This window comes from Motacilla alba, chromosome 11 (assembly GCF_015832195.1).
Source record: "Motacilla alba alba isolate MOTALB_02 chromosome 11, Motacilla_alba_V1.0_pri, whole genome shotgun sequence".
NCBI classification, from domain to species: domain Eukaryota; kingdom Metazoa; phylum Chordata; class Aves; order Passeriformes; family Motacillidae; genus Motacilla; species Motacilla alba.
In genome coordinates, this window is record NC_052026.1 from 1,998,371 (window position 1) to 2,018,426 (window position 20,056).

The following is a 20,056-nucleotide window of genomic DNA, read 5'->3' on the forward strand; positions in this document are numbered from 1 at the left end:
ATTTGCTCTGAAAATTCAAGCTGTCAAATTCCCAGTTAAATCTGCCAACACTTTAACCTTTTCAAGATATAGAAACAGTGAGTCATCACTGAGAAGAAGCTACAGCAAAAGAAAGTGAGGATGGAATCAGGAACTAGAACACGATGCAAAGCACCCTGATGCAGTTTCTCTCTGCAGGATCCTTAAGGCATCTCTTGGTTTGGGCCAAGCAGACTGAGCACGTGACAGCTCAGAGCCCACTCAGCTGGGGGCACAGCCGAGCCTTGCTTTGAGATTAGCAATTAGGAACCATGTCCCACCTCACCCAACAAACAGGGACATCACACCCATGCTGCTCACTGTGACTGCTGCCTGCAAGCGTTCACCCCACTTTAGTTTTGAGATTTGCTTTCCATCCTGGAAAGGCAGAGATACAGCCACTCATGGTGGGGGATGTCCTGCAGAGCCTGGACACCAGCCCCAGCCTGCTCTGCAGTGACATCTGGCTGGGCTGGCCAGCTCTGTGGGGAGGAGACTTCTCCCCAGGCCTGCTCACCCAGAGTCACTGGAACACAGATGGGGAGAACAAACAACGGCAGGTGCAGCCCAGAAATCTCAAATGAGACTGAGGTCACCACATGCAGACCACAATCAAGAGTTAAAAAGAGGCAAAGACCCAACAGCTGCTTTCAGCTGAAAAGACTTCAGGAATGAAATGGGATTCAGCAGGATGAATCTCCTGTTTCAGAACCATATTTCTACCTGTTGCCTTTCTTGTTTCATTTATTCAAAAGGCAACTTAACAAATGCCTCAGTGGTGATGCAGGGTGGGGAAGAAGCAGCTCAGGAAAGGCAGTTAGTTTTCTTAAAAAGTTCATGAATGTCACTGTAAGTTTAGGCTTCGTAGTGAATATTCCCCTTGGTGTGGGAAGGGGGATAGGGCTTTTGGGGGGTTTTGGCCCTGGGGGTGGGCTTTTCCCTTTGGGGTTTTTTGGGAGTTGTGGTGTGATGCCGTGGGCGGCTGTGCAGTCAGAGCTGAGGTTGGGCAGGGAGCGGAGCTTCCCTTCCTCCCGCTCGGGGATCGCAGCTCGGCCGCGGGCTGCTGCGGGAGGTTGTGTGCCTGGCCCCGGCACTGCCCTGGCTGCAGCTCAGCGCTGGGGTCGAACCTGCCTGCCTTCCCCGCTGCTGCCTGCTGCTGCTCGGCACTGCCGAGACCCACACAGCTCCTCCTGCCGGTGACCACAACTACACCAAAGGGGGAAAACACTGCCTGGTGGGTTGGAAACTTCTGTTACTGTGTTCTTGTTTGTGCTGTCCTGATATATTCTAGGAAAGAACTGTCATTTCTTTTCCCATATTTTTTTGCCTGGAAGCCATGTAATTTCAAAGGTATAATAATTTGGAGGGAGGGGATCCTCTTTCCTTTCTAGGAAGATTCCCACCTTCCTTGGCAGACACCTGTCTTTTAAAACAGGACAGAGACACCAGAAAATACTGACTTTCTATTCCTTGGTTCTGTTTGATCTCACAGTGAGAAAAGGCTACCTGAGGCACTAGCAGCCCTGGAGTTCACAGCCTGAAGAGGCTGCTGTGGCAGAACATGAGTGACAGATGCTTTTATGTTCAAGCGCTCCATTTTGGAATGCACAGATCCCTCACGCTGTGTCCCAGCCCAGGGAACACTCACCAAAGGAGATCTCACCAAAGTTGAGCTCATCAACTTCAAACTGTAAACACGGTCCAGAGACACATCCCCTGTGATTGAGAGGACAGAGGAGGAAATGGCTTGGTTAAAGGGAATTGCAAAGGTCCAGCTGTCGTGGTTTGGGGGCAGGAAACCTGGTGTCAGGGCACTGTGGGTTTCAAATCAACACAGCACCATGTGCTCAGCACAGTGCCTGTGTGGACAGGAGGCAGCTACAGCCAAGTGGCCAGCAGCCAACAGCCACTGCTGGGGCTTTGGGCACAGGGCAGGCAGGAAAAGCCCCCAAGTTGCTTGGTCCCATGAAGGACCCTGAACACACACCCAGACATGGCTCCATGCCTCAGTTGCCCCATCTGCCATGTGATGGACATAAAGGTATCCCCACAAATTTCTGTACTTTCCTGCTTTGCTACTTCTTAGCTGTAACTGCTGTTCCCATGAAGGAGCTTTCTCAGGAGAGTTTGACCCACACAATCATTACAGACAGAGTTTTGAGACATGAACCCAGGGGAGCCCCACACATCCTCTGAAAAGAGCAGCAGCAGTTCTACACAGTGGACAGATGAGTCCTAGAGGAAAGCACCAGCCTGTCAGCAGTGCACCAGCTGGCACAGCCAAGAGCAATAGCTTAAACAACCAAACATGGGTGTCTTGAATCTAGCACACCACCTTACCTGTGCTTGAACTCAGCAAACAGACTCCAAAAGTCACCAACATCCAATGAAATCAGCACTTGAAGCTGCACAACACTCATGAGTTTATTTCATGATTGATGCCAAGCCATGCCCACACTGCCCTTTGGTTAAAAATCAAGGCCCAGTGACCTGTGCCTTCTATTGCATTCCCAGCAGTGCCACTGGCTCTGCTCTGCACATCTCAACAAGAGACACCTGCCCTTGCTCAAGGACAAAGTTGCTATGCACAAACATCCCATGACCAGTTTGGGGGAGGGAGAGAGGAGAATCAATTATTTGATGGTGAAAGGTTCCCTCTTGATTTCCAAAATAAAAAGCAGCACTTTTCCTCCAAAAACAAAGCCAACATACTTGTTTCTTCACTATGGGCGGACCTACTCACCACTTTTCTCTTGCTAAGTAATAACTTTCTTGTTCTTTTTAATCCATCTCCCTTATCTCATTGGTATACTCGACTACAAATTGTTTTCATTTCTTTACTGCCTTGCCCCAGTGCCTGCAAACAGCAGCAGCCTAGCTCCAAAGCTCCAGAGCAGCCAGCAGCAGCTTTTCTGCTTCCACTACATTATCCTAGCAGCACGTGGCTCAGGCTAGCAGGGACAAGCCCTCATGCTGCTGTGGTCCTGAGGACTGAGCTCTGCCTCCCCTCTGATCAGCCCTTCTCCCTCTGGCTGGGCCAGGATTATCTCTTGCCATGGCCCCAGCCCAGGGGATGATGCCCAAGTCCTTGGGACAGTTCCTGTTGCACAGTTCCCTGACTCCCACATCAGCCCTTTCCTGTGGAAAGGCTGATGGAAAGGAGGCACCAGAACACTCTGTGCACAGCTGTTGGGAGCATGGCTTGTCCCCCACAACATGACCATGAGAGGTGACGTGAGGCTGCTGCTGCACATTTGGGGTGGATTATTAATGGAAGTTTTTAAAACACTGCTGCTGGTGCAGAATTGCCCAGGCTGCCCCATCTCCAAAGCCCTGGGGACCTTGCTCAGTGCTCAGGTGGGACATCCCAGAGCAGCTGCTGCCCAAAGCTGATCCATCCCACTGCCTGCCATGGCCCAAGGCAGAGGGAGATCCCTGCAGGGAGGAGTCATTCCAGCTCCCGGGTACCACACAGGGCAGGAGGCATCCTCACACTAAGACAATGCCAGGATCAGAGCAGAGATTAAAACCTCAGGAAACACCTTTTTTCTCTGCTCAACCCCAACATGAGGTAGGTGGGGGATGTCCCAGAGACAGCTACAGATGTGCCCACCAAGCTCCCAGGCTCCTTACTTGATGGTGAGGATCACAGGTGTAGGAGATCCAGCCACACTGAACTGGAATTCTTCCTCAAAGCTCCCCAGCACGGTGGCACTGAAGGAGATCTCAACAGTCTGGATCCCACCTGGTGCAATGATGCCTTTCTTGGGTAGAAATTTGAAGCAGGAGCCCACATTTGTGGTTGACGGGATATAGGCGAAGGGAGCATCAAGAGCTCCCTGGTTAATCAGTTCCACCTGCAGAAGCAAGAAATACATGTGGAATCTTCCCTTCTTGTGAGTTATTGTCTAATGATGCAATGAACACCCAGAAAAGGCAGAAGATGCTTTGTGCTGCTCAATGGCAGAAGTCAAAAAAATACAACAGGGGTTGTATTTTGTATCTGCCTTTGGGTTTTCATGCAAAGCAGTGGTTAACTCTACAAAAGCAGAGTCCCCCTGGAGCTACCCATGGACACAGAGCAGTCCACCTCTGGTCAGCATCACAAGCTCATTGAAACCTGGCCCTGAGAGGCCTGAGTGGGGTGATTGCAGCTGCGTAGTGAACGACCACAGAGCTGCTGCTGCCCCAGCTAGCACAGCTCCAACAGCACCAACTACTCATTCACCTTTTCCCCTATCATGAAAACAATACATTGATAATGAGGCTTAAACATCAAAATGTATAGACAGCATCATCTTTTGGTAAGAAAACTCAGCATGTCTTTCCCTTCCACAGCCAAGCTTTTGAAAGTGTCTGTGGCATGATGCAGTGCCTCCTTTTCTACCTCTTTCTGTTGCTCTCTCTTGATTTTTTTATTTTTTTATTTTTTGTAAACTTGGCACTATTGTGGGGGGAGGCAAATAGGTAGAAAAATCCTTTGCTTTATTCCCAGGAGCACTTTTCTCTTTCTAGGGTCAGAGATGCACCAAGACCAAAGTGGGGTGAGGGACTGGCCAGCAAGGGAGAGAACTCCCAAGCCCTTAGCAAGGGTCACCACTGAGCCAGGAGGCTGGATGGCTTTCCTGTGACTTCCAGGAATAAGCAGGAGCCGCTTGACTGAAGGCTGTTTGCAGTCGACTGAAGCTCAAATGCAGCCAGTTTGTTTCAAATGCTTCTGAAGAGCCTAGTCCAAAGGTGCCTTGTGTCTGGCACTGCCACAAAAGCCTCTGAATATGCAGCTTTTTGACCCAGTGTGGCTTTTATGTGTCAAGGGCTTGTTTTGCTGGAAGCCTCCCAGCTGATCCCTAAGGAAGGCTGCCCAAAAGCCAGGACTGGGGCTTCAGGAACAACAGACACCTTTTAGACGCCCCCCAGATTTGACCAGTACATCAAATATTCCCTGCTCACAACTGCCCAGCTTGGCAGCAATTCCACAGCTCCACCAGGCTTGCTGCCGCCTCAGGAGCCATCAGGATCCATCCCAAGCCCTGCTGCTCACCTCACAGACGTGGGAGGTGTCGACAAAAATGGTCCCAAGGTTCAGTGAACGAGAGCTGAGTTCAACCAAGGGTCCTTGGCCTTCCCCTCTGAGGTGCAGGGGCAGCCTGCTCTCACGGCCTGGGGAGAGATGTGCATTTCAGTACAATAATTCCCTCTGTTACACTGTATTTTCCAGGCTGCCTCAGTGCTGGTCCCTGACTCTGAACGGGATGCAATCAGCTCCTCATTGCTTCAGGAGAAGATATGGACCCTTCTCTTCCCTCAGGAGAGATCCCTTGGGGCTGACTTGCAATTTCTAACCCATTCCTCGGGCTGGTTTCCAATTTTAGCCACCAGTCTGCTGAGTTTAAAACATCTCTGATGTCCTGTAGTGACAGGCCAAGGAGTTATTTCTTTCAATATAAATTGAAAGAAAGGAAATTTAGGTCAGACATTAGGAAGACATTTTTTACTGGGGGGGTGGGGGGGGTGGGGGGGGTGAGACACTGGGGCAGATTCCCCACGGGCGAGGTTCCAGCCCTGCAAGTGTTCAAAGCCAGGCTGGATGGGGCTTGGAGCTACCTGGTCTAGTGGAAGGGGACTAGAGGACCTTTAAGGTCTATTCCATCCTGAACATACTATAATTCTCTGGTTTCTTTCCCATGCATTCAGAGGAGCTTTGAAATCCATTCAGTGAAGGCACAAAGCTCATAAAGAGCAAATTGCTGGGCAGCAATTGCTAAACTACCTGGCCCAGTAGCACACGACTTTGTTGCCAAAGTCCTCAACTTCTGACACTCAGCACTGTGTTCTGTTTCCACAGACTGTGAGCTGCAAGGTGACAATACCCACACAGGGACAGAAGCAGGTGCTGGCCAAGAGTGCTCCTTCCACAAACACCCTGGCCTTAGCAGGGCTCAGCCACCTCTGGTCTGGTGGTGTCTGGGTAGTGGGAAGTGATCCAGGGTCAGGGAGCACATTTCTAACTCAGCTCCTGCTGCCTGATGATGGATCCATGTCAAATGGACCCATCCTGGAGGTTAGTGGTCTCTAGAGGGCCTTAGTGCTTGTTCACTGAAGCTGTTCTGCTCTGTAGCTCTTTGGCCTTTGAGGAAATGCTGGCAAAGCCATGGCATGAAAACTTCTCCCTTCACTGCCTGGGCTGTTCTGGGATCAGTAACCCACACACGGGTGTTCTGAGCCCTGGCCTTGCACAGGAGACTCCCTGGAAGCTGCAGGGCCAGTGGGGATGTGCCAGCACTTGCTCTGCTGACCAGGGATTCTTCCCAGCAGTTACACGGGAGCCCAGGCTTGCACCACGGCTTCACTGTGGGTGAGAGAAGCAGGGGAAAGGAGCTGTACCTGAGATGTTGCAGTAAGCCATACTTTGGTACTCTAGTGCCTCTAGGGGTCTGAAGGTCACCTGGATTTCAGCCAAACGATTTGGCCCAATTTCTCCCTCCTACAACAAAAAGAGACAGCAAAACATTTATCTTCAAACTTCTTGTTTCTTGTTTTCAACCACAGGCCTGTAAGCCTTTATTTAGAGCATCAATGATGGGTGAACAACACAAGGAGCCCAAGGAAACCCTCCAAAGCCAGCTCAACACACCACTGGAAGCTCTCAGTGCTCAGCTGATCAGCTCCCACTCCCCACAATATTCCTACTGCTCTGACACAAGCTCTTGTCACATCATTCTCCTGTCAGCTACAGTGGGATGTAACTGCCACTGTGCACTTGGCCTTAGGTGGGCCACAGGAGTAAAAAGAGAAGATGATCCCCTTCCTTGGAAATAAAAATATTAGTTTATCCTGTTTTGAAAGAAAGCAGAGGTTGGCATTATTCTAGGGTTTATTCCAAGATGAGAAGAGATTTTGCACTGTGCAGACACCAGGCATGCATCATCTCCCACAATGCCAGTACTCAGAACTGGGGCTGTGGTTGATGGGAGCATGTGGCAGTTTGCTTGCATAAACAGAAAAGGAAAAGGTTTTCTGTCTCTGTGTGCAGGAGAACTCAAAAGGGCCATTTAGACCTTCCACCCTTGTGTCCAGGCTCACAGACGACACTGGAAGGCAGCCTCAGGAATAGTGCAAGGCGTGGTTCCAGGAGGGGATCAGCATTTCTGTGATTAACCTTGGGCTGAATTTGGCCTCCTTTTCCCAGGAGCCATTGCAAGCTTCAGGTCAGGGTGTGAGCTGGCAGTGCTCCAACAGCCTCTGCTGAACCCCACGTGTCGGTGGAGCCCCTGCCCACAATAACTGCTCCCTGTGACACTGCAAGGACACGCACGCAGTGCCCTGAGCTCGAGCCCTGAGCTCTGCAGCCGCACCAGAAAGGGGGGGGGGGGGGGGGTAGAGGAGGAAAATGAGGTTCTCAGCTATCACTTACCATTGGCTTAATGAAAAAAATTTCATCAGAGAACAGCATGGGGTCTTCAAAAGAGCCCTTCTCCTTCTCTACTTTTTTCTCCTCCGTTAAATTTTCCAGCAACACCTCTTTCGGCGGCTGCAGCAAATACTGCCTGCAGCCCAGGGAGAGACAAGGCCAGCAGACTGTTTAATAAGCCTTATATTTGCAAAGAGAAATGTGACTGCAGGAGAACAAAGCACTTGGGGAGGAGCAGCAGCAGCTCCCCAGCAAGGGCTGACCCCAATCCATGGGGGTCCCAGATGGATCAGAGGATCACTTGCTGTTCACTGGCACAGCAGAAAGTTTTACTCCACACTTGCAAGCTCAGGAGAGGTTTCCAGAGCCAGCAGCCCTCCCGAGAACCTCCTGGCTCAAAGCCTCTGCCAAAACTGAGGAAGAGTCCACCAGCTACTTCAAGTGGCTTTTCCTACCACTGAACTGCTTGGGGGAAGCAGATAAAAGATCATGGAACAGGACTTCCCTGGGAAGGGCAGACAAAGCTGGGTTTGCAGCTACGTGTTACCAGCATCACTCTTTGTTTCTTCCATTTTGGACCTGCCCTGTTCCCTACTCTGCCTTTCACAAGAGCATCCCAGAGCACTTCCAAAGGAAATTTATGAATTCAGGCACCACACTCCTCCAGTGACAGTCAAGATTTCATATGCATGAAAACAGAGGCTCTGAGAGGGGAAGGGACTTTGTTGTGCAGGAGGGAGACAGCGAACTCTTGGAGAGGCCTTTTCATGATCCAGAGCTTTTTGGGTCCCATCCCAGTGCATGGTAGTAGAATGTCCTGAGAGGGAAAGGGTCCTGCATTATCTCCTCTCATAAAAAGTCCTCTCTGCTCTGAGATCTCAAAAGCTTCTGTGACAGTACAGTGGCCTTGGAGCTAAACCCATCCCTATGACTGGAAGCATGGAAGAACAAAATGTTCTGGCGACAGTCTAGGACACAAACTGGCATAAAAACAGGGGTAATTGGAAGAAACCCTACAAAACCAAAACCAGGTTGAAGTTTACTTTGGGGAAACGCAGTTACTTCTGAGGGGAAAGTGGGTCACATGGGGTCCAGGCTGAGGCAGGCAAGTGGGAAAAAATGGAAATAAATAGCCCAGGGAAGTAGCCAGAGGTGGTAATGGGATTTTCTTTTAACACACAGAGGTTGTATGGAAGTCAGACACTGTGTAAGGAGATAGAGAACAGTGGAGAACCAAGAAGCCCAGGTCACTAAAGGACCCTCTCACCAGCCATTCAAGTGGGCAAGGGCCGATCTCCTGGTCCTTTGCAGGCAATTTAAAATGGTTCTGGGGAGAGTGAGCGACCTGGCCCGCAGAAAACAGGGGCTTGCCACGGCAGTTTTGGCCCAGCAGTTTTGGCCCAGCGTTTTTTCAGTTTTTGCATGGCTGAGCAGAAAGGGTGCAGCCACCCTCCTCCTTGTGTAGTGGGTTGTGTCTTTTGGCTGGTTGTGAGGCGCAAGCCTTTTTCTTTCTTTCTTTCTGCCTTTTTTTTTTTCCCCAGCAATGGTTTACAAATGATGAAAAAGCCATTGCTGCTGCTTCTTCCAGCAGGAGTGTGCTAACTCAAACAGAACCCCCCAGGAAGGACAGAGCTGTCCAGGCCCCTGGCTGCAGGGAGGGTGTGAGCCTGGTGTTAATATCAGAGGACAGTGCAAAAGACACCTGCATGTGGTGTCAGCAGGTGAATTATCTGCTCTGTCCAGTGTCAGAGCCTAAGGAAGAAGTGGAAAAGCTGAGGAGCATTAGGGAGAGTGGAACAGAAGTAAACCGGTGGAGTTATACCCATCCAACCCTGAGAGAAGCTCAGCAGGAGCCACAGGAGCCCTGCCCTTCTTGTGATCAGGCAGAAGGAGGATACCTAAGAGACAGTGGGGAATGGAAATGGGTCTCTGCTGGGGAGGTGATAAAATTCCATCCTGACCCCATCAGCTACTCAGGTGCCCTGACACAATATGGTATGAGACCCTGGCTCCAGAGGGTGAGGCAGATGACAATAAAGAAAAGTTCTGTCTGGAGAGTCTCTCGGTTGCACTTGTCTGTCAGACAGATCACAGCCTCAAGTGTTAAGAAGAAGGGTAGTGGTAGTAGGTGACTCCTTTCTAAGGGGAGCTGAGGGCCCTGTATATCCACCAGATCCATTCCACAGGGAAGTGTGCTGCCTTCCTGGAGTCCAGGTACTGGATATCACCAGGAGATTCCCCAATGATGAATTAGGGAATTTAGTTCCCTAAATGAACTTAATCTGTTCACCACTATCTGGGGTACAGTGACTGTGAAATAATAGAGTTCTCAAAATTTGGTGAAACAAGGAGGGGCATCAACAAAACTTCCACTCTGGACTTCTGGAGGGCAGACTTTGGCCTGTTCAAGAGACCAATTTGGATAGTGCCTTGGGAAACAGCCCTTAAAAACAAAAGGGTCCAGGAAAGATGGACACACTTCAAGAAAGAAGTCTTGAAGGCACAGGAACAAACTGTTCCTGTGTGCTGGAAGACAAGCTGATGGGGAAGACAACCAGCCTGGATGGGCAAGGCGCTCTTGAAGGAACTAAGGGAAAAAAAGAGGGTGTATCACCTTTGAAAGAGAGGCTGGCAAATGAGGAACTGTTTAGGGATGTTGGCAGGTCATGTAGGAAGAAGATTAGAGAGGCAAAAGCCCAATTAGAACTTGAGGAAATCCAGTCATTGCAACCAACCTTTCCTTCCAAAATGCCATCGTTGGTTGGAGTATAAATGGAGTATAAATGGAGTATAAATGGAATGCTAAGTGCTGAGCTCCTGAAGCCCAGGGACACACACTCTAGTGCCAGGGATGGTTTACTTGGCCCAAACCATTCAAAAGCACCAACACCCCCCTGAGGCCACGCGTCAATTTTAGTCTCGAGCCATGTATGTCACTGAAATGTATCTTTCAAACCAACCTCCTCTTCTCTTCATTCTCGTCTTCCTCAGTGGGAAAAGCCTTCCACTGGAAGTGGGCTGTGATGTTACTTGTGTTTTCAATGAACACAGTTGCGTAGTTTGACATGCCGATGAAAGTCTTCTTCATCTCCACGGAATTTGTGGTCAACCCAACGTTGACATCTACAGCTTCTCCGTAGAGGTTTGTGTAGATACTTTCTTCCCCTGGAACAAAGCAAAGGGGAGTCTTTGCTCAGCTCAGTTGCTCATGGAAGCACAAGGAACAGAGCAAACCACAGGTCGCAGAAGAAAGTGTCACAGCTTTCAGCTGAATGAGCAGTTCTGTGGATCAGTACATTTATCACATCCTGACAGCTCTATGTGTGCAGCATGAGGATTTCCTGGGCACCTCCTAAAACACCTTATTTCTGAGTGTGTTTGTAGAGATTTGGCCTCAAGGTGACAGTATGTACAGTGAGATTTGTCAGATGTGCTCAGGCGACCCACTCAGATCACACTGAGGAGCCCTGTTCAGTCCCGACTTGCCCAAGGTCTCCTCTGGGCATCCCACAAGACTCCTGTCTCTCCTGATCCCTTGGATCCCTTGTTGCTGACAAGCAAATACACCTGGGGGCATGTGGGCAGAAAAAGGAGGCCCAGAGGAACAAATGAAGTGACAGCCCACAGCAGGAGGGGACACAGGTGAGGAAACACAGCCAGTCCGGCTCTGCAGTATGACAAACCACTACAAAATGAACACCATGAAAACCATCATCATTTCCCTGTCCAAACCCACAGCCACATCAGTCTTGAACTATTTTATATTGTTCTGATCTCAAAAACCAAGCTGGAGCATTTAAAATTATATTTAAAAAGGGACAAAGGAAAGATTAATAAGTAAGTACAGAGCAGCTTCTGTATGAAGACTGGAGAGAGTCTGATGGAAACCTCACACCTCACATACAGCACTGCCCAGAAATAAAATAAAACTTCACCCAGGCATAGCCACATGGTAGCAGAGAATCAGGGTTCTTCCCTCCTCCACTCAGCAACTCCCAGCAAAACAGGAGTCCAAAAATCCCCTGTTAGAGGGGATCTACTTTATCAGCCCCCTAAACACAAACAAGTTCTCAGTTTGCTGAGGGGTAAAGCTGGAACAGGGAGGTACCTCTAGAGGGAATTGAGGGAGATGGGGCAACAGGGAGTGATGGTGGAGAACTGTCCTGCACCCCTGCAGGGCCCAGCACTCACCTGTGTTACAGCACAGGGACCCGGAATGGTCACCAGTTGTCAGCGGGTGAAATCCCACTGTCACCTGCATGGTGTCACCAGCATCCAGAGTTCCTGTGGCTGGTACCACGGAGAAAGGACTGCAACACAAAGAGAGGGGTCAGGGCTGGGGGGACACCTGGCCATGAGATTCCTTCTGCAGTGCAGCTCACTTCAGCTCACTTGGGCAAGCAGGGAGCAAACCAACCACAGTCAGCAGAAGACAGCCAGAACAGACAGGATCAGAAACAGCCACTGAGCTTCATGTCCCCCATACTCTGCATCCAGCCCTCTGCAATGACACTCAAGGGTCCCACTGCCAGCAATCCCACCAGAGAATGGTTTGTGAAAAGCACAGAGAGGATTCTGAGCTATCTGCATGCACAACTTGACACTGACTGCCTCAGGAATTTCTCTTTTCCTACTGCCTATAAACCTCATTTCAAAAGATGCAAATGTTAGGGCACTACCTGTCCTGTAAGATTACAGCCTAGGAATGAGACAGGGAGAAGGAACTTTTCCTTGAAGACCAAGGAATAATTACTGTTGAATTTGCAGTGTGGTTCTTTGGTTTATTTTACCTTGAAAACAGTGATCTATGCTGATTTAGCCTAGAAAGGGCACATTTTATCAGCATTTCAATGAAAGCTTCTCTAAGAAAAGGAGCAGTCAAAATTCTAAAAGAGTGCAAATAGAGTGCAGATTGTGGGAGGATGGATTATAAGAGAATAGAGAGAGTGCAGAAAGCAATCTCACCTCTGAGGAGTTGCAGCTGTACTAATTACCAAAGAGTAACAACAGCCTTGCCCTTAATAGGTCACAGCTGTGTCCCATAAGGATGGTGCAATGAGGATGGGTGTTATAAAAGAGTGGATTAGCTGATGCAGGGTGGAGTTGGTCAGCTGTGTTGTAAGGAGTAAGGGTTAGTATGTGCTGTGAGGGACAGGAAGGAGGGAAGGCTGGCCATGAGGAAGAAAGAGAAAAGGAGTCAGTGTTGTGAGGAGCTGCCCATGAGAAGTCACAGAGAGAAGGTATGAAAGTTTTACAGTAGGGTGATAAGCTGATGGTGACAGTCAGTCCCCATACACTGTCAGTTGGTGCCAAGCACCAATGCTGGCAGCAGACTAGAGCAGTACAGTAACGTGGAAACAAGACCCAAAAGGAGGATGCTATTTACAGTCTGAAAGATCCTATCCCAGCTAAATAAAGTACCATTAGCAGGAGCACATCAAGGAAGCAGAACAGGAAGTTTCTGTGTATTTACCAGCACTGCAGTCTGGGACTCTGGGTTGTCATGCTGGCTGGTAACTGCTTGCTTGGCCCACCAGACAAACTCTATGCAATGTGTTGGAAATAATTATGCAGATGTGTTCGTGCCCTTTGGATTTAACAGGAGCAATTAGGATTGGTCACCAGGTAAACAGCTCTTGCCTGACAAACACAAAACTCTGTGCATTGATGCTCAGGGACAGCTCAGGTGAAATGTGCTTGTGCCCAGCAGCTGCTGGGCTTTGTGCTCTTCTACAGCCCCACTGAGGAAACAACAGTTCCTGGCCTTGGTGCTTTGTTGGTGGTCAATCTGTCACTTAAAACTGTGTTCTGGGGAGTTTGGTGATGAATCCATCACACACAAAAACAAAGAGAACATCTGGCAAGCTGAACTTTATTCATGTCAGTAGGGACAGCTGATGAACTTGCTTCAGGCTCAGCTCATTAAGGACCTATTGCTGCAATGATGGGCCTGACCTGATCCCATTCCCAGGTGAGAACATTCCTGCTGGCTGATGGAGAAGCCTTGGGCCAGCAATGTTGATGTGCTGGATGTGAGACTTTGGAGGGAGGGGAGGAAAGACAAGGCCCCAGCAGCCCCAGAGCCAGATCAGTGTAGGTGCTCCTGCATCTGCCCCAGGGCTGATGCCAGCACTGCTGCAGCTCTCTGCTGGGTCTCGGGGGATCAGTGCCAGGTGGGGGCAAGGCACAGAATTATTTTCTTAGTCTTCTGCCAGAAATTTAATCAGAACAGAGAAGCTGCCAGTTAGGGGAATCTGTGGCCAGGCTTCAGCACTACCTTTCATTCCATTCCCTTCCACTTCTGCCCCATGTTACATGCTCCTGCCCTCAGATGGCAGGATGGGAATAACGTTCCTGGGGGTGACTTCAGGGGTTGCCTGAGAGAAGGTGTCGTCTTATTTTCAAATTATCAGGAGAAGAGCATCCAGCCAAGTTCAAGACTCAGATGTCAGGAGTGAAAAACTGACTGCAATTCAGCCCCTGCATCTCCTACATCCCACCCTGGGCTGTACCCACCAGACTCCTCTGTTACTGCTGTAGCAGTCATCTCTCACACAGACCTGGCTCCCCAAGACCCAAGGACACAATCTCTACTCCTCTGAATTTCAGCCAACGTCACTAAGCTGTTCCCTGAGCCCATAGACAGAAGAGCTGTGAAGGAGACATCCCTGACACTGTTAGGACCAAATGAAATCCACTGCCAAGAGATGGGGCTGGCAAGTTAAATTTTGGCCTTTTATCTGTTAATTGCGAGCTGTTCCTTAAGATAGTTCTCATCCTGTTAGATCCACCCTTTCAATGAATCAGTACTGCACCTGACAGGCAGAAAAGATAAGGTATGGAGGGGGCTGTAATAGGTTGTTTTCTTCTGCTTTTTAACTAGGTCCATTGGTACATTTGTTTCCTTGTCTGGCATTTAAAGACAGGTCTAGATCTCCCAATGGCACCTTGCAATCCCCAGACACTGGTCTTGCTTTGAGCAGTGTGTTTGCTCAGGTGATTTCCAGAGGACCCCTCCAGCAGAAGTTGTTCCATACTTTTATCTTCTAAATCAGTCCAATTGCTTTTCACATATTCCCTAAATGTCTCCTATTTCCTATACACCTGTGCATGTACCTATGGGCATGTGGGATATTGAGAGGCATTAGAGGACCTCGACTTTCATGAAAGTTCCCAATGAAGAATGCATGATCTTTTGGCAAACATTTAACACAAACCAAAAAGGAAAAACAGCAGAAACACAGGAACTTCTGAGTATTCAAAAAGAAATCTCAATGAAAGGGGCACAACCTTATTCAGAGATTTAAATCATGTGTTTGAAATTTTAAACTGTCTTTCAAAGGTTCATCATGGAACAGAAGAGGTGACTGATGCCCTCAGCTGACAAGGGAAAACAGAGCAGCTTTAGCAACAGGAACTGCACCGGCTGCCTGCAGCACAGCTCATGTTGGGCATCTGATGCAGGGACCACTGGAAACGCACATGCTTGTGGCTTTCCAGAGAATGGCTCTATTTGGCTGATAGTGGTGAGTAAGCATTTCAGAAGTTGCTTGTGCTCAGGGAGGCGCAAGCCAGTGACCAACATTTTCCAGCAGCCTCCAGGAAATCTGGGACAGAGAAAGCTCCAAGGCCACTGAAAGCAAGAGCAGATACCATCTACCCTGCTCACTTCCAGCCAGGGCTGCAGGGCAGCAGCTGCAATGCTCTGGTTCCCTCTGTTGCTCTTTTCCAACTCTGTTATCACCCAAAGGTGTTGTGCACAAGGATAGATGGGCTGCCTCACCTCTGGGTGCTCAGCTGGTAATGAGCTTCCTTGTTACCAACATTGCGAAGCAGCAGAGTCTGCTGGGTGCTGCACTTGACCGGACATACGGAGAAGTCCAGCTGGTCAGGGAGCTCCAGGATAGCTCGGGCACCAATGGCTCGAATTGGCACAACTATCCTTTTCTTTGCAGTGACGCAGATGAGCTTGTGGGAATAATCCTGCAGGAACAGACACTAGCTCAGCACAGGACGTTTAGTGCCATCCCCGTGGCAGAAAAAAAACTATTTCATATAACCCTTCAAGGGCATCAATTTACCTATCCTACCCTAAAATGAATACTAAGTTCTACTAATATGTCACATTTTAAAGACACCAGTGCACTTTGCAAAACCTATCTCTGTGGCATTAAGCTCTTGTGTCACTTGGGTCATAGGGAGAACTACCCTAGGCCACCATAATCTTTACTCTAAATTTTAATCATGTTAAATAGTTCCTAAGTCCCTTCTAAGGAACATGGAGCTAGGGAACACAGGACATTCCTCTTCAGGTTTCTATATTCCCACTGTCTGAGAATAGGACAAAGTGTTAAACTGACTCTAAACAGCAAAAGGAAGATGAGAAAACAGCTGCACCCAAAGAGATCCTGCACCTTTGGCCTGGTGTAGAAACATCAGTTGGCTCAGAACTCCCCTCTAACTTTGCCTCTCCAACCGAGTCAGGAGAAGAACAGTGCTAAGAGGCAGCAGGATGCTGTTGGAAAGAGCCTCTCTTTGTCTCCCTGCAAGGCTTCCTCCCTTCCATGCCATGTCCTAAACCCTTCCATATGAACAAGCTTCCAGATCACAGCACTGAGATCAGACTTGCCAGAGCCTCAGCACTGGTGTTCAAACCTCCAGGCAAGAGCCCGTTTGGCACGGAATGGGTGCCAGCTGACACAGCAACCACAGTGACAGGCATGAAGACAGAGCCACAGCAGCGTCACTGCCACAGGCTCTGGGCTCCCAGCTCTGCCTGCAGGTTGTGCCTGCCCTACACGAGCTCCTGCAGGCAGGTGTCCAAGTCCCCTGCAGCTCAGCAAGCTCCTGCTGACCAAGGGCACCCAGAGCCCAGGCTGCCTGTGCCAGGCCGGGCTCACGGGCACAGCACATCCTCTGCCCTGGCCCTGCAGCTGTACCACGGTCAGTTGTGCTCTGGGACAGCACAGCTTCAAGGCTGGAGAACAGAGGCTGTGAAAAAGCACCATCTTTGCTCTAGCCCAGGGCGAGGCAGGGAAGCTGTTTCCAGTCAGGAAGGAGGAAAGCTCTCTGACCTCTTTGTTCCTCTCGTATTTTCCATAATAATTAAGCTCCTTCCACTGTACCTAGAGATGGCCGAACATCTGTCAACACCCCTCTGTCATTTTCAAATGAGAAATGGCTCCTCTGTCATTTTCATCCTGTTCCCTGTGCATCTTCCCTTAGGAATGTGCAGGGAGGGGAAGCAGAGCCTGTCAGGCCTGGCTGCAGTGCCTGCCAGCAGTGCCAAGGTGTGACTGGCTGCTGCAGGCTGCCTGCCCACAGCCTGGGGCCAAGCTCCCAGCATGGAATGGGCTGGACCCAGAGTGCAGGGAAAAGAGTGGCTTTGGAGAGAATCCTGTGTTTTGGCTCCTCCAGTCTCACCTTGTTCTCGCCGGGGGTGAAGCGGATGCGCACAGGGGCAGACGCGCCCGGCAGCACGATACGGTACGCATCGTTGGAGCACATGAGCTGGAAGTAAGGTGAGCTCTCCATGGAGACCTTCACCATCTGAGGAAACTGCAGGAAAGACATGAAATGATGATTTTGCCACTTGTGGAAACAGGACGAGAGGAGACCTGTCCATGCACTGGGGACATCCCTCCTGGACCCCTTTTCCAAAGCACTTTCAGCTGTGCAGGCACAGGCACATCATTCACAAGGGTGAACTTGAATCCCTTCTCTCTGGCTCCAGCATTTTGTCCAGGGTCAGTAGGGCACTGCCTGGTGGGAAGGAAGGGCCAAGCAGATCAGCACCAGCAGGATGAAGACAGAGCACCTGAACCAAGTCATCTGCATATTCAACAAGACCAGAAAACCTGCTGGCTTCTGCCTGCACACAGCCATGCAGTTGTCATGTTCCAGAGGGGGAATGTACTACCTAAAAGCAAAACAGCACATTATCCTGGGGGAAAGAAGAAATTCTCTTCTAGCAGACCAGGTTTGGCTAGGGACGTTCTGGGGATACAGCCAGGCAGGCAGGCCAGCAAGAGAGGAAACCAAACACTGTGGCCTTACTGGGGAAAAAAAGGAAATCTGAAAAGCCAAAGAAGGAATAAAGCAAGCCAATCCCTAAAACAAGGAGATGGCAAAGAGAATTGAAATGGGCACTAAAGCAGCAAGGAAGAATCATAAACCCATGAAAGCAATCAGCCTGCCAAAAGTGACAGAAACGCAGACAGGCTGTGCCTATTGATGATGGGCTTCAAAGGCTTTTTCTGCCTGGAGAAACATGACCAGCACTGACTGACAGGGTGGTTCCAGCATTAAAAGCCAATCCTGGCTCTCCAGGGCTTCTTGCTGCCTGTGCAGGCAAGCTGGGCTGCTGGGCATTGCTGCCTGCAGCCAGCAGGCCAGGTTCTGCCCTCTGGGATTCACAGACACAGCAAACATGCGTCTTCTAGCACACAGAAATCATCAACCCCTGAGCACCAAAATGCTCTCCAAAAGTCTAAACCAGATGATTTTGACTCCATCCCATCCCTTCCCACCAGCCCACTCTTGGCACAAGCCTCATTTGAGAAAATGTTTCCCTGACTGAAATTCAAATGGTCTGTTTTCCTCTTTACCGTGGAACACAACTGCTGACATTTTCCAACTTTTTCTCTCTCAGCCCTCTTGGCAAACTGCAAAACAATCACAATTACTTCAAGTGAAGGTGAAAACCTCCAGGAGCACATGGCTTTGGATGTGCTGTGGTCCTCTAGAGGAAAGCAGAGCACCATGCTGCTTTTGGAAAACCTGAGCAGAGCTGGATGAAGCTTGGCAGGAGCCTGAAGTGGCACCTAAGGGCCTCCCACTCCTTCTGCTACATCAGTCTGATTCCAGGGCTCTTTCAGAACACCTTTCCTGCACTGCCAATGCCCTCAATGATCAGGGATTCCAGCATAAAGTGGAGAAGACTCAGCTCCTGAGCTGACTGTGAGTTGCACAAAGGGAGCCCAACAGGCTGAGAGGCAGAGATTCCTACCAGGAGCCAAGATTAACCAAGGAGACACAGGATGTGCAATAGACTCAAGGCAAAGCATGGAGCAGGTAAGAACTGTACAGGCCTCAACATTCCTATCAATCCAGAGCTTTCAAGAGAAGGAAACTCCTTTGGGATAGATACCATGGCCAAAACCAGGGGACAGTTCCCAGCACAAGAAGATTATCACCATCTTGCAGAACAAAGGTGCTGAGACATTTTCTTCTGCATGTGCTGCAGCAGATAACTTGCTTTGCTGTACACTCGGGGAATTACACTACCCTCCTCTTCCAGCAGTGTTAAAGCTCCAGGTGCCAGCACTTACCTTGTCCTTATTAACGAGATACAGTACCATTTCAGAGACCTCATGAGTGACGAAGTTCTGAAACACTATCTCTGGTGGGGAAACCTGAAACGAGCTGCGTTTCTGGGAAGCTGACAAAAACTGGAGAGGAAAGGGAGAGCAAGGAGAGCTGGTCAGCTGCCGGGAAGAAGGTTCATGAAGGAGAATCTTACACTGATCCCCAGTGAAGTACAGACTCTGGGTGAGCACATCTGTCCAGCCCACACTGGGCAAACAGTAGATCACTCACCTCTGCTCTGAGCTGATTGAGAGCTGCTGGGCCACACAGAGCAGGTTCAAGCCTAACTGCTCTTTTGGCTTATATTTCTCCAGGTTTCTTTCTCCAGAAATGCCAGGTAGCACTTACCTTAAGCACAGCCCTGTGCCCATGTGGTCACAGAGCTCTGAGGCACTGACTGAGCACTCACAGAGTAAAAAAACCCCATGAATTTACAGGAGACTCCATGGGAAACAATTTTGGGATGTCCTTTACTCTGAGACAGGGAAACCAAGGCCCACACAACTACAAATATCTTTTTTGCTCTAGAACTTAGGCATCAGTAAGAAGAGAATAGAATCAGAGGAGGTGTGAGAGATGAGGTGACATTTTGCTGGAGCCAAAAGATTATTAAGCAAAAGAATGGAATTTGTTGGTTCTATGTGTTGTTTTTGGTTTGGATTTGTTCAGGTTGGTTTGTTGGGTGTCGCAGTGAGAGGGACGGGGTTGAAGACCTGACCAAAAGGAAGTAGGATGAGAGGGGAGGGGACAGAAAAGCTGGTGGTCAGTAGAGAATGGAAGCTCCTGAGTCCTGATCCAATGGGAAAGGGGACAGGGACTGCTCTAGCTGGCTATAAAGGGGATAGAAAGATTGCTCTTTTCTCAGAGGGTGTGTGTGTGCTTGGCTCTCAGGGAGGAAGACACACCCAGTTCAGCCAAATCATTATAATAAACTGCTTTCTTTTGCTTCAATAATTTTGACCCCTTTAATTGTACTTAAAAATTAGTGCATTTCAAACAGAGGGAAATGAAAAAAAAAAGACAAATGAGGTGAAAATAAAAAGACAAATGATGTGAATGCTGAATGAGGATAAGGTTCAGTTGTTTTCTCAGCGACTTGGGTAAAAGTAGAGTTGGTATCTCCTTTTTCCATGTGCTTTAAATGGGTGGCTTCTTGTCATTATTGCTATCTTATTTAATACTACTGTAGAGACACATCTGGAATGATACAACAACAGCAAATGCTTCTGGAGCAGAGACATTGCTTTGAGAAAAACTCTC

At 49.3% G+C, this 20,056-nt stretch overlaps 1 protein-coding gene across 1 annotated transcript in view; it reads right to left on the reverse strand.

Moving 5' to 3' along the window:
- Positions 1 to 18,849, reverse strand: part of LOC119705754 (hydrocephalus-inducing protein-like) — a 65,490-nt gene extending 46,641 nt beyond the window's left edge. The window contains exons 1-10 of the mRNA XM_038148527.1: positions 18,760 to 18,849; positions 16,853 to 16,987; positions 15,213 to 15,412; positions 11,621 to 11,739; positions 10,390 to 10,594; positions 7,433 to 7,565; positions 6,403 to 6,502; positions 5,060 to 5,178; positions 3,652 to 3,875; positions 1,667 to 1,734 (exon numbers count right to left, since the gene is read on the reverse strand). Of these exons, the coding sequence (XP_038004455.1) occupies positions 1,667 to 1,734; positions 3,652 to 3,875; positions 5,060 to 5,178; positions 6,403 to 6,502; positions 7,433 to 7,565; positions 10,390 to 10,594; positions 11,621 to 11,739; positions 15,213 to 15,412; positions 16,853 to 16,987; positions 18,760 to 18,789 (1,333 nt within the window). The 5' untranslated portion in view covers positions 18,790 to 18,849. The remainder of the gene's footprint in view (positions 1 to 1,666; positions 1,735 to 3,651; positions 3,876 to 5,059; positions 5,179 to 6,402; positions 6,503 to 7,432; positions 7,566 to 10,389; positions 10,595 to 11,620; positions 11,740 to 15,212; positions 15,413 to 16,852; positions 16,988 to 18,759) is intronic.
- Positions 18,850 to 20,056: the final 1,207 nt, after the last annotated feature.